Here is a 14,520-nt window from a genome sequence, read left to right as displayed (position 1 = left end):
GTGATATAATCAATCTGCCAGGCCTCCCCATATTGATATTTCAACCATCGTCCTCCATACCAGAGAGGCTTGAACCGCTTGGCTTGGTGTCCATGGTCAAGTCCACCCCTTGATCACAAGCCCATCTAGATGTTGCATCTCTCCCTAGATGGCCTGAGGTGTCATGGGCCCACCAAGCTAGCAATAATTCACCCTTCTGTTGCCAGTCCAGATCCACCTGAGCCACTTCAATCTTAGCAGCCTGGTCCACCTGCTGGTGGTTTTGATGTTCTTCAGTGGCCTGACTCTTGGGTACATGAGCATCTATGTGACGTACTTTTACAACCAGGTTCTCTATCCAGGCAGCAATATCTTGCCACAATGCAGCAGCCCAGATGGGTTTGCCTCTGCGCTGCCAGTTGCTCTGCTTCCATTGCTGCAACCACCCCCACTCCATGAGTCAGTATAGAGATAGAGCACTGGCCACTTTTCTCATTCAGCAATATCTAAGGCCAGCTGGATGGCTTTCACCTCTGCAAACTGATTCGATTCACCTTCTCCTTCAGCAGTTTCTGCCGCTTGTCGTACAGGATTCCATACAGCAGCCTTCCACCTCCGATGTTTCCCCACAAGATGACAGGATCCATCAGTGAACAGGGCATATTGCTTCTCATTTTCTGGCAGTTAATTATACAGTGGGGCCTCCTCAGCATGCGTCACCTCCTCCTCTGGCGATATTCCGAAATCTTTGCCTTCTGGCCAGTCCATGATCCCTTCCAAGATTCCTGGGCGACTGGGGTTTCCTATTCAAGCCCACTGTGTGATCAGTGCGACCCACTTACTCCATGTAGCATCAGTTGCATGATGTGTACAGGGGATCCTCCCTTTGAACATCCAGCCCAGCACCGGCATTCTGGGCGCCAGGAGGTGCTGTGCTTCAGTACCAGTCACTTCCGAAGCCGCTCTAACCCCTTCATATGCTGCCAATATCTCTTGTTCAGTTGGAGTATAGCAGGCCTCGGATCCTCTGTATCCCCAACTCCAAAACCCTAGGGGTCGACTTCGAGTCTCCCCGGTGCTTTGTGCCGGAGGCTCCAGGTAGGGCCATTCTCCCCGGCTGCGGTGTAGAGCACATTTTTTACATCTTGTCCTGCCCGGATTGGTCCAAGGGCTACTGCATGAACTGCCTCCTGCTTAATTTGTTCAAAGGCTTGTTGTTGCTCAGGGCCCCATTTGAAATCGTTCTTCTTCTGAGTCACTTGATAGAGAGGGCTTACGATCAGACTGTAATTTGGAATATGCATTCTCCAAAATCCCGCAACACCCAAGAAAGCCTGTGTTTCCTTTTTGCTGGTTGGTGGAGACATGGCTGTTATTTTGTTGATTACATCCATTGGGATCTGACGACATCCATCTTGCCATTGTATTCCTAAAAACTGGATCTCCTGTGTAGGTCCCTTGACCTTGCTTTGTTTCATGGCAAAACTGGCTTTCAGGAGGATTTGGACTAAAGCAAAGTATGCCACAATTGATATCGCTAATACGTTTTTCTCAGTCCCTTTGGCAGCAGAGTTCAGGCCACAGTTCGCTTTCACTTGGTAGATCATCCATTACACCTGGAACCGACTGCCCTAGGGATGGAAACACAGCCCTGACCAGTCAAACCTTTTACGTACTGTAGAAGAGGATAAAGTCCCTGTAGTGCACATAAAAAAATATGCTGGGGAAGACAGTCTGGGTTACTCCCGCCTCAGGCAAAACAAACCCATTTGTGGGATCACTTTTGCGCAGGAACCTGGGTGCACTTGGTGGGTGATGCAGGAGGATAGGGAAGTCCAATGTGTACCTCTAGGGGAGGAGTTCATTGCAATGTTAAACCCAATGATCTGGTCCAAAGGGACCAGGGGTGGAAACTGTAATGAAAATACTTTAAAATTGTTTTAACCCATGATTTGAGTTGCATGTTATGGGAATTACTATAGCAGGAACCACCCAAACCAACGGAGGATAAGCCTCACAAGAAGCAGTGCAAGTGCAGCAGTGACACGACCTGAGCTGGCTTTGGTGCCCAATAACTCCATGCAACACACCACCTCTCCTGTCCTGAGTGACCACCATCACAGATGGAGCCCAAAGTCATGGACTAAAAGAACTCAGTGGACATTTTGTGGACATTTCTGGACATTTTAAAGACATTTTACAGGGCTGATCCATAGACTAAGGGAATGATATCTTTGTATTATATCAAAGGGTGGGAAGGGGTGTGGTGGTTAATGAGGATGTATTGGATAGTGTGGGACCTGAGCATAATGTAAATAGTATGGAATAAGGGGTGGAGAATGTGCTGGTTTTGGCTGGGATAGAGTTAATTTTCTTCACAGTGTCTGGTATGGGGCTGTGTTTTGGATTTGTGCTGAAAACAGTGTTGATAATACAGACATGTTTTTGTTATTGCTGAGCAGTGCTTACACAGAGTCCAGGTCTTTTCTGCTTCTCACTCCACCCCACTAGCAAGTAGGCTGGGGGTGTGCAAGAAGTCGGGAGGGGACAGAGCTGGGACAACTGACCCCAACTGACCAAAGGGATATTCCATACCATATGATGTCATGCTCAGCAATAAAAGCAGGGGGAAGAAGGAAGGGGGATGTTCGGAGTTATGGCGTTTTGTCTTCCCAAGTTACCATTACGCGTGATAGAGCCCTGCTTTCTTGAAGATGGCCCTAAACACCTGCCTGCCAATGGGAAGTAGTGAATGAATTCCTTATTTTGCTTTGCTTGCACACACAGCTGTTGCTTTCCCTATTAAACTGCCTTTATCTCAACCCATCAGTTTTCTCCCTTTTACCCTTCTGATTCTCTCCCCCATCCCATTGTGGGGGGAATGAGCGAGCAGCTGTGTGGTGCTTAGTTGCCAGCTGGTGTTAAACCACGACAACTTTATTACAGATTACCACAAATACCACAAAATTCACCACTAGCAAGTATACTACCACAAAAATCACCATTAGCAAGTATACCTATGATTAATAAAGTGAATATATATATAAGGCTATTACAAATTATTATCCATTATTATCAATTGCTATTAATAGCAAACGATAGTATAGCAGCAATAAATGGTATAGCAACAATCAATTATACCAATAACCAATAACAGCAACAAACAAGTAGGTGTATACTATTACAGGTTACTAGAAACTTATCATTAGTGAAGCAAACTTATTAACAATATAACAGCAGATATACTTATGATAGATTACTTTCTGTTCTTTCAGAGCAATTTTATTTTTCCAGACTCTTTTCCTGTTCTTGCAGTTAGAACAGCCAATGGCAATTACCAATTCTTATTTTCTCAGGATGTTTTCCTCCTCTTCTAGACTATTTTTCACCTTTTCAGACGATAAGTTGCCATTACAGTTCCTTGTTTTTTATGCTTATCGATGGTATCTTAGGATGTCTCCGGTTTCTAGGTGCCGAGCTGTACTTCAAAGATGCCAGCTGCACTTTTCAAGGATACTTCACAGGCCTAGTTCCCAGGCTAACAGTTCCCAGGCTTGCAGGCATTTCCTCTGTCAGTATTTTTTCCAGTAGACATTTTCTTCTGTTCAGTAATTTTCCCCTTCTAACCAGGCCACCTTTCTGGCTGCTCACATCATCTGGTTATTTGGGTACAGTGGAACAATAGGGGGAGCTCAACTTTTTTTTCCCTGGTAAATCCCACAGAATCATGACTAGTTTCTTAGCATAATCAAATATTAATGGTGGAATTTTCCTACCGTAAATACAAGAGGTTTGAATATGCAATACAGTTCAAAGTATAGTTAGAATTTTCTTAGGATCCAACCTAAAATTTAGCCACTGTCTTTTCTGAAAATTTCCCAGTCTTTTCAAAGAGAAGCTGTAATTCCATTAAACATTATCTAATTTGGAGTTAAAAACTCACTCTTTGCAATCTTTTTAGATATATCAGCACCAAAATAAAAACAAGATTTCAGAGTATTTTTCATCAGGTCCTATATACGGTAATGCAAATCCACAATTCAAAATGTAAATGGATTAGAAAGTGGAAATACAGCACCCTGAGTGCCTGCTTCATTGTTATACCCACACCAGATTAATAAATAGGTTTTATTCAAATGTGTATTTAAACCATCTTAGCACTCTATACAGCACTCTATATATGTCCAAAGAATCATTTTGTAAGTGTTGAAAAGTTTCTTTTCTCTCAGTCTCTTTAGACAAATGAAACCAGTCATGTTTCCCCACTAATGAATTTCCATAATTCTTTCAAGTATTATTATAGATTCACCAATCTTCATTCTTTTCCTTAAGAGAAGAGAACACGATCTATATTCAGTGCCAGGGGAATTTGGCTAATTGACAGTAATCACTGTAATACTATAGTTAGCTGTGCATCTCAGGCATGACAATTTTTCAATTTCTACCTGTGTTCAGGTTCAGAAATCATTCCATACTGGTTTAGGCAACATACTAACTGGCTATCTCTAATATAAATGGAGGTTTACAATACAACCCACATTTTTACTTCAGTATTCAACTGCCTCACTTCCTGCACAAGTACCAAATGAAAGCCAGTTATGTGCTATTGCCCTCTAACTAAGTTTTCTCCATTATTTTAAATACACTTGTAGGAATCGTATTTTTCTCAAGTATTTCTGGTGTCCTTACATAAGACTTATGGAGGACCATTTATTCTTAGTATAGCATGCTTTTTTAATAGATTCTCACATGAAAATAGAAAGATATCTCCATTGTTACTATATTTCCATTTAGAGGAAGACATTGATTAGTCATCTTAAAATCCTTCTCTGCACTCAGTTTAAAATAATAAATATGGGAATCAGTCTCCTGATGGACTTCTGTTATCATTTTATAAAATTATACATAGCTGCAAAAAGCATTTAATTGCCCATCCCAAAATGCAATTGACCAGGTCACAATTTTCATCCTCATGTCACTTATCACTCAGTCATGACAGACATTTCCTTTTATTTTCCATTAAGAGATTTGTTAGTAATGTGCAAAAGATATTTGATGCTCCTATTAATACAGGTTATAAAGCATATGCACAGTACAGGATTCACTACTGAAACTTCCAAATTCTTGCAGTGAATTTGAGTTTGAATTATATATTGTTAAAAAGACAATTGTAAGAAGACCTATTACACTAAGGACAGTAATTATTTTGTGTTGATATTTACTGGAAAATATCATACTGACTCATGATTTTATATATTCTAATGCTATGTGTATGGAAATTCTGTGGAAAGAGATATTTGCATAGCTTCCTAGCTGTGAACTGTCAGTTTGCATTCACATACAAATTACTTTTTAAACCAATTTTTTTCAATTTATGTCCTTTTGTTTTAATGTTTGCTAATCAGGAAAGTGTTTCCTTTTAAGACAACCAGGTGAAAATACAAATATAAATGTGAGAGAACTAAAATGCATTGTCCATTTAAATCTTTTGCTGATGGCAAACTCTCTTAGTTATGTCTTTTATTTGTGGCGTTGAATGATACCTAAAACTGTAATGATAGTGTGTGATATCTGCTGGAATTGCACCAAGAGTATCCAGTTATGATTTACTCAGCTACAGAATTATTTGGGCAGAACAATATAGAAATATTTTGACTTCCAGTTTTGCTGTAGTGGTGATCACTTTATTTTTATAGTTACATATAATGCATTCTGTGCTATAAGTACTTGATCCCATCTGGAACACTTTGCTTTCCATTGAAATACAAATATATTTTTTTAAAAGCCCAAATCTCCTATACTTACTACATACCTGTGTTTGATTAGGCATTGCTCAGGTATTTTAACTTCAGAAATGATATAATGCAAGATGATAATTTTTCATCTTCCATACTAACCTTTGTTATGAGGTTGTGAAAAGTGTTGTGGCATGCTTCGATTTTGGACTAGTCTTCCATTATAAAATTATGGCCAATGAGATAGTTATCCACAGTTATTTTAGTGACATATTTTGGACTGCAAAAATATAACCTCATTTGATACGCTCTTTGGATGATGGAAGGAATTATGAATAATACTTTCCAATTATATACTAAAAGAACTACCTCTATCAGCATACTGAATAACTGTTTTCTCCCTGTCTTGTGACACAAAAAGAAATAAGGTGGGAATGATGGCCTATCAAATTATTCTAATGGCTAGAATATTTTTGAGGATGTAGGATCAAATATTCACTTAATAAAGTGGAGGATTTACACAGTTACATTGTGTATAATAAAAATCTTAAAAGAGAACCCAGGGTCTGATACTACTATGTACAATGGTGAAAAACAATGTAATTCCATTGAAGATGATGTATTTACAGTGCTTTAAAACTTGAATGAAATCATAATTAGGTTGCATATACCAAATAATACACTATAGGAGAAGAATAAAAGCTACAGCAGGAAAAGAATGTTTGAGGTCTTAGATACATATCCCAAACATCTAATGTTGTTAACATTTATAACCCAGAAAAGCATGAGATGACTGCAAATAAACTAGTCAGTATGGAAAGTGTCTATAGGTTAATAAGAATGCACAATCATATGCCCAAGAGTTTGAGTTGCACAAAAATAAAAACCCTATAAAGAATAAAAGTTGCCTTTTAAAAAGTAGTGCGAATTCAAGAAATTGAAAGGAAAGGATAAATGTACTTGAATGCTGAAGAATGTGATAAATAAGCATAAAAGGAATCTTGATAGAAGTGACAGTATTCCTAAGCTGCCAAAATACAGATTTATAATTTAGGTTGCTTGGCATTCATTTCACGATAAAGACAGTAGATAAACAACAGGAAAAAAGTCATCAAAGAAGTGGCAAATGCTAATATTGAACACTTAACTATCTCCCTTTTCTGAGCTGCTGAATTACTGTAGTATCAACTTGTACTCTACTGATGTAACAGTGTAATTTGTGTCATATGGCTATATGTCAAGTGTTTTTTCATTGCTGGAACTTAAGATCCTTTTCCACCAGACCTATGTGGACTATATGGGAACAATTGGCTGATGCAGCTGATCCAGTGGCTCATTGCCACAGAAAGGGTGGTCCCACCTCCCCATACCTACCAGCCATTTCCCTTGCACTGGTTCTAAGGTTCGTCTGAACCTTTGTAAAGCCAATGCAACTCCAATTGCTACTGGAACAGGCTGCCCAGGGAAGTGGTTGAGTCTCTATCCCTGGAGGTATTTAAAAGAAGGGTAGACGTGGTGCTTGAGGACATGGTTTAGTGGTGGACTTGGCAGTGATAGGTTAACGGTTGGACTCGATGATCTTAAGGGTCTTTTCCAACCTTAACGATTCTATGATTCTATGAATTCTAACGTAATTCCTGAGAGCCAGAGCTGGCAAAAGAGAGGAAGAGGATGAGATGGTGCACAGCAGGGAAGGGAGCTGCAGAGGGTGATGGAGGGAAAGGATCTCCCTGTCTCTTCTGTCCCACTTGACTGCACTGTGAACACCAGAGCCCTCTGTCCACAGAAGCCATATCACCCGCAGAGCCCACTGCCCATGGCAGCCATCTCACCCTGTCACAGTCCATTTGGATCTCTCAAATTTACATGACAGATTATTCTGTAAATTAAACTTTATTTCATGAGCTCATTAGGTTAAAAAAACCCCAACCATCAAATCAAACAAGGGCTCAATCCCCTTTATACAGATTAGTCTAACAGGTTGACATGGAGCGAGCGGTGGATGTTGTCTACCTGGACTTCTCCAAGGCTTTTGATATGGTTCCCCATGGCCTTCTCCTGGAGACATTGATGCGTTATGGCCTAGACAAGTGGTCTGTGCAGTGGGTGAGGAATTGGCTGGCAGGCTGTACCCAAAGGGTGGTAGTAAATAGCTCTTTTTCAAACTGGCAACCCGTCACAAGCGGGGTCCCCCAGGGATCAATATTGGGCCCAACATTATTCAATATCTTCATAAGTGATCTGGATAATGGGATCAAGTGTAGCCTGATGAAGTTTGCAGATGACACCAAAGTGAGTGGGGAAGTAGGCACTCTGGAAGGGAGAGCCACCCTGCAGGAAGATCTGGATAGGCTGGAAGAATGGGCTAACAAGAACCTTATGAAGTTTAACAAGGACAAGTGTAAGGTCTTGCACCTGGGAAAACATAATCCAGGAGTGCAGCACAGGCTGGGATCTACCCAGCTGGGGAGCAGCTCTGTGGAAAGGGACCCGGGGGTCCTGGTGGACAGGAAGCTCAATATGAGCGAACAGTGTGCTGCTGCAGCAAAGAAAGCCAATAGAATGCTGGGTTGCATCAACAAGGGCATCATCATCAGAGATAAAGAAGTCGTTATCCCTCTCTACTTGGCGCTTGTCAGGCCAGACCTGGAATACTGTGTACAGTTCTGGTCCCCGTTATACAAAAAAGACGTGGACAGGCTGGATGGGGTCCAGAGAAGGGCCACCAAGATGATCAAGGGTCTGGGAAGCCTGCCATATGAGGATAGGCTGAGAGAGCTGGGTTTGTTCAGCCTTGAGAAAAGAAGGCTTAGAGGTGATCTCATCACCATGTACCAGTACTTAAAGGGGAGCTACAAAGAAGATGGAGACTTCCTTTTTACAAGGAGTCACATGGTGAGGACAAGGGGTAATGGGTACAAGTTACTCCCAGGGAGATTCTGATTGGACACGAGAGGTAAATTTTTCACAATGAGAACAGTCAATCATTGGCATAATCTCCCCAGGGAAGTGGTTGACTCCGCTACGCTGAACACGTTTAAGACTCAGCTGGACAGGGTGCTAGGCCATCTCATCTAGATTGTGCTCTTGCCTAGAAAGGTTGGACCAGATGATCCTTGAGGTCCCTTCCAACCTGGTATTCTATGATTCTATGATTCTATGATTATGTGATGTGAATTCTCTAATTCATTACTTCACTAATTCATGAGCCCGTTGCCCACAGGAGCCATCTCACACACAGAGCCTGGCACCAGGCCTCCGTGTCTCTCTTGCCCCTGCAGTTGCCATGGCACCTTCCCTTCTCATAACCTTCTCTCTACACTCTTGAGCCAGAGGAAAATTGAGCTGTGGACAAGACTTTATACTGCCCTGATGTCAAACTACCTCTCTTCAGCAGAGACACCAGAAGAGAAATACCAGGCCATAAGGAGACATTTTACAGAGGATTTTCTCTTGGCTACAAGGCGCAGTTTCTAGAAGTAGCTAGTATGTCGCAGTAAGCCAATATGGCAATGCGCCCCCTGTTGAGTGTCCAGAACAGATACAGCATGATGCGAGGTGAACAGCACACAAGGTGCCATTCCCCACGCGGAGCCAAGAACTAACCCTCACCGCGCTCGGGACTTGAACTGAAAAGCAATTATAATAACATCATAAGGGTCCTTGAGTGAGGGACGGAGGGACAAGTTACTATTCCCGTTTCAAAGAAGGAACAGGAAAAGGTCAGGATCGCCGTGCGTACCCTGGGCACCGTTCTCTCTCCCTCCTTGTCCCCCGGCTGGTGTAGCGCGGGCTCACCGGGGGTAATCCGGGTGGGCAGGGGAGCCGGGCTGCGCGGGGCGGTGGCATGCCTTCCAGCCGGCAGGTGGCGCCGCAGCTGCGCCGCAGGGGCGTGGCTCCTCCTCAGGGCTCAAAGAGGGGCGCCCAGAGGCACAGAAAACATATCTCAAACAATGAATATCTTTAGGTATATGGAAGAAATTAAAGACTGGGCTTGATTAGTGCAAAGAAAGATACAAAGATGATAGAGTGGTGGTTCCCCAATCTTTGTTGGCTCGTGGGCAAGAATATTGAAGATGTAGCATGTTTAATATCATACTTTGCTCACTTTGCTCCCTCTGACAGTCTCACTTTTAACTTTTAATTTCCTGTGACAGTGAGAAACATTAAAACATCTCACAGGCAATGGGTTTGCTATAAGACATGACTACTTGGATAGAGGAATATGAAATCATTAATGTTACAAGGAAAGTTTATCAGGAAGTATCTGTACAGGATTAGGTAACAGTATGGATAATATCTATGGATAATAATTATCTGATGGGTAATAATTGTATCTGTCCTTTACTGACAGTTCTTATTAGGATAAAATATTTATAAAGGATGTTTCATGTTTCAAAACAAAAGCCAACCATTATGGAGATGAGGGCTGAAAAAAATTTCCTTATAGGTTTATTATCACATAATTGTCCATTATAGGGGTTCTTCTAACTTCCACTAAGTCACAAAGCAAATGGTTAAAACAGTGTGTAATAGCTATCAGCTGATGCCTGATTCAGGACTACATGGCTCATCCATTAAAAATCTGAAGATATTTATTAAGTAGTGATTTTGAATCCAATTATGTCAATGGGAGTGGTACATACAGATTAAGTTTATGGTCCCTGGGATGTCTTTTCTCACAAAAAATGCAAAATTAAATGACAGTTTCACATTTGAGGTACACACAATGTTCATGCCTTCTACACTGAGCATGTAAAAGAGTTGGTTAAGAAAGCTGAGTCAGACTTCATCTACTGGGGAAGGTTGCAATAGTATATATTTTTTTCATAGGACTCTGTGCCCTCAATTTGGAGAGGGATTTTGATCAGTTGATCCATATGTCACAAATTCATTGACCCATTCATATCCTTTCTTTAGACTTGATGCCAGATGCTGTTTGCTGTGGACTTGAACTCAGTGCAGCAATGTTTCAGGCACAGAGCAGTTGTACATCCATTGAATATTTCTTGTAACCTGCACCACACACCCATTTTCATCTTTGTGGACCACAACTTTTAGGAGGAAATTCTGATATGTTGAGAATTTATTTCATGAAGAAAAATCTTTTCCCCTTTGGTTACTTATTTGCATTTTTACATTTATCATATTTGTAATTCAATGTATAGAAATCTTTATCACTGAATTTAATATTAACACATTAATCTGGGATCACAAGATAGACAGATAAATACATACATATACCCTACATACATATGAATTTTAAAATCCACATCAGGTAAATAAAGAAGATGCTTTTACTGAAATATCATTTTTGATTAATAAATAGGATTACAGAATTTAGAATAAAATTCACATATTCATTTACTGGAATAAAGAAACATACTTATAAAAATATTCCAAATTTTCTTAAATGCTTTTATACATTATACATAAAAATACAATATAGATCTAAACAAAAATCATGCATTTTTAAAGTAATGAAAGACATTTTCATGCTCTAAAAACTGAGAACTATATTATTCTATTGATTATTACATTTACATTTTTTTAATTTCCTCTTAGTCTTACACCTTATGGTGGACTCTACTTAATTCATATTGTCAGCATATATGAACAGTTGTAAGAAAGAGCATGTGATTTTCCAAACAGATGACAACAGGTGCTGGAGAGGACATCACATGAAACTAGAAGATGGAGAGTGATGCACCCCTCTACCTACTTAATAGACTATGACTTTCCTGGAAGATTTTGCAACATTCCCAGAAAACTAATTTAATATGGAGGTGGGAAAAGGTAGGGCAGGTGTGGGAATTTTGAAATATTCTACAAATCCACAAAAACTAGAACTTAATACATCCATCAAATTGTGTGCTATCACTCTGGGGGCTACTAAAGGCTATGTTAAAGACAGGCTTTCTAGTACTGGAACTGAAGGCAAACTGGCCTGGGGTTGTGAAAAAGGATGGTAGTTAAAAGCATTGGTTGAATAAAGGTCACAACAACAGAATATAAAATGCAATATATCGATGCCTTGAAATGATAGAATATTAGGTTCTTATAGGCAAGGGATGTATACTACTGTTTTTATTTGTTATAAAAGTCTTATTTCTTCTGTATATGACAGATCTATTCAAATACCATTTTCAGGATTACCAGCATAAAAAGTTACTAGTGTCTAGTATACTTTTATCCCCCACATTTTAATTTCCAGCTGAAGGTGGAGAAGATACTTCTCCCCTCATGTAAATTATTACATTTTTCCCCTTTCCCTATGAACCGAAGACATCTCTTCTAGGAAGAGAATGCAAAAGTATAATAAAAATGTGCGTTATCAACTAAAACCAAAGGTAGTAAAAGCAAATAAAACGTGCAGAATGTAAAAAAAAAAAAAAATCTGCCCTACAGGACAAATAAGAGAAGGCTGTGTTCCTCGCAGCCGTTTGGTGTGAGACCGTCTGCTCTCCTCCCCTCCCCGACGGCTGCGGGCCTGACAGGGGCGGCCTTCGAGCACCGGGCTTGGTTGGGGGCGGCATCCCGGGAGTTTTTGGCTCCACCAGCCGCTCATTCCCGGCGCGCAGCGGCGCAGGAAAAGAGTGGGAGAGGCAACGGGAGAGACAGTCCGCCATATTTCTGCCTCACCACGCCCGCGGAGCCAAGCCATTGAAAAGCCCGACGAGCTGGGCTCATGGTGTGCATGCTCCAGTCTCCGCCTGCCTGCCTTTTCTTCCTCTCTGGTAGCGCCCTTTTTACCCGCCCCCTCTCTCTTTCTTACTGTCAGGGCAGGAACGAGCCGCGACAGCTCTTCAGCAGCAACTCTCCCCGCGAGAGGGGCGAGCTACCGTGCCTGGAAGAAAGGTCCACCGTAAGGAAGTTCTCCCGCCAGGCGCACGCTGAGATTGCCGGGCGGCGGCGGGCTTGCCTACTTTCGTAGGAGCTGAACTATAGCTTTAGGACAGAGGGAGCGATAGGGAAGTGTGTGTGAGGGGGAGGGAGGGATTAGCGGCCATTAGCATTTCCGTGGGGGGTGGTTACTTCGGAAGGCGGTGGGGGTGTAGTTTGTGAGGGACACTCGGGGACCGCGTTGGTTGCAGGAGGAGGAGTTGGTGGCAGAGATAGCGGTGAGGGAAGGAGGGAGAGGGGTGTCTTTGCTGAGCAGCTTGGCTCGCCTAGATAGCACTGCTGCCGCTGCGGCTGCTATGGTGGATGTTTTCATGTTGCTTGGTGCATAATTTAGAGGAGAGGAGGAGTTGGAAGCGGCGACTATTAGAGGCAGGGAACGGGGGATCTGTGCTGCCGGGGGCCCCCTCTTTCTCCTTGCTTTTGTGTGGCATCGAGGCAGCTCCCTGCTTTTCCCCTGCAGCGCCCGGGTGGGGGCTCCCGGACAGAGAGCGTCTGTGTTCCCTGGGGCTGGTGCTCTGGTGGGGGGTGTGTGTGCGCGAGCGTTTTTAGGGTGGGGGGTGGGGGTTGTGTCTGAACCAGTTAGGAAGAATGACTTTGGAGTCCATCATGGCGTGCTGCCTGAGCGAGGAAGCCAAGGAAGCCCGGCGGATCAACGACGAGATCGAGCGGCAGCTGCGCCGGGACAAGCGGGACGCCCGTCGAGAACTGAAGCTGCTGCTGCTGGGTGAGTGCGGGCCGCCATCGGCACACACGCCTTAAGTGCCGCTGGGTGTGCAGCCCAGATGTCGCCGCCCCGGGCTCCCTCCGGCTGGCCCCACCGGTGCGTTACATGGCGCGGTCGGTTCGGTTTTCCCCGGGCGCTCGCCACCTTCGCCGCGGGGCGGCCGTGGGGGTGGCGGCGGTGACCCGCTCGCCGTTTCTCCGCCGCCGCGTTGTGTGTGTGCGCGCCCGTGTGCAGGCTTCGCCGAGGCTCTTGTAGCTGGGTAAATAACTGTGGTTCCTATGGGTGGGTTTGATATGGTAGGGAACCCAGTCTTCCAAAATGGAGAGGGAAAAGATGGCTGGTGAGTGAGAAGGTTTTGGGGGAATATCGGCGATGATGGGTGTAGGAGAGTGATGATAAGGAAGCAGATTAATGAAAGAACTCGCAGGGGGAGTTGCTTTGCAGATTGATGGTGACAGGCTTTAATATCTGCATTGTTCTGTGAGCCTTGGAAAGGTTGTTGGGTCACCGGTTGCATTTTTTTTAATTGTGATTTTTATTTAATGAGGCAAACTGGGATAAGGGGCTTATGTCCATATTGTAGACTGATTTTTAAAGCAAAAGGAGAAAGAAACCATAAAGACCCAGATGCACCCATGAAGCTGAAGAGTAACCTTAAGTATGCTGGAGGATAACAGGATCTTTAATACCTTTGGAATCCACCCACTATTCAGGAAATAAAATCTATTGTATCATTTCTCTTTAATTAAAACAGAGGTGGTTATTTTGGAGCCACAAGTGTGCAAAGGCAATTTTTGTTTAATAGGAATTTGACTTGTGTTAAAATAAGCCTTTTGAATTAAAATACATCTGTCTATATCTGATATGCTCTACTACATCATGTAGTTCTTGTGGCAATACAGCTTCTGCCTTAGACTAGCAGGCCTTGAAATATGTCTGCACCAGTGTTTGGTGTGTGGATGAATGGGAATGTTCCAAGTGGATATGGGGTGTTTATGCCAAAGACTTTTGTCTTGGGTCATGTACATGAAAGTAATGATTTATATTGGGGGAATAAACTGCCTTTTCAATAGGGTAAGGAGAGTTGAAAGGAAGTTAGAATTTATTTTAATGCTTGCTTATGAATGTGTTATTTCCTACTTTAAATAATACAGTTGGTCTTCTGTATATGCAGAAAGG

General features: G+C 42.6%; 1 protein-coding gene across 2 annotated transcripts in view; it reads left to right on the top strand.

Annotated features, from left to right (window-relative positions):
• Positions 1 to 13,191: 13,191 nt before the first annotated feature.
• LOC148055452 (guanine nucleotide-binding protein G(q) subunit alpha) overlaps positions 13,192 to 14,520 on the top strand; it is a 155,413-nt gene continuing 154,084 nt past the window's right edge. The window contains exon 1 of one of the 2 annotated variants that reach the window (XM_087760283.1): positions 13,192 to 13,341. In XM_087760283.1, coding sequence (XP_087616409.1) covers positions 13,206 to 13,341 — 136 coding nt within the window. In that variant the 5' untranslated portion in view covers positions 13,192 to 13,205. Of the gene's footprint in view, positions 13,438 to 14,520 lie in introns of both variants that reach the window. The other variant, XM_087760284.1, reaches the window with a different exon arrangement.

Source organism: Nipponia nippon, unplaced genomic scaffold (genome assembly GCF_047370975.1).
Source record: "Nipponia nippon isolate SJK-2023a ecotype South Korea unplaced genomic scaffold, ASM4737097v1 scaffold_22, whole genome shotgun sequence".
Classification (NCBI taxonomy): Eukaryota; Metazoa; Chordata; class Aves; order Pelecaniformes; family Threskiornithidae; genus Nipponia; species Nipponia nippon.
The sequence above is the reverse complement of the archived record's forward strand: the minus strand, read 5'-3'. Positions and strand labels throughout refer to the sequence as shown.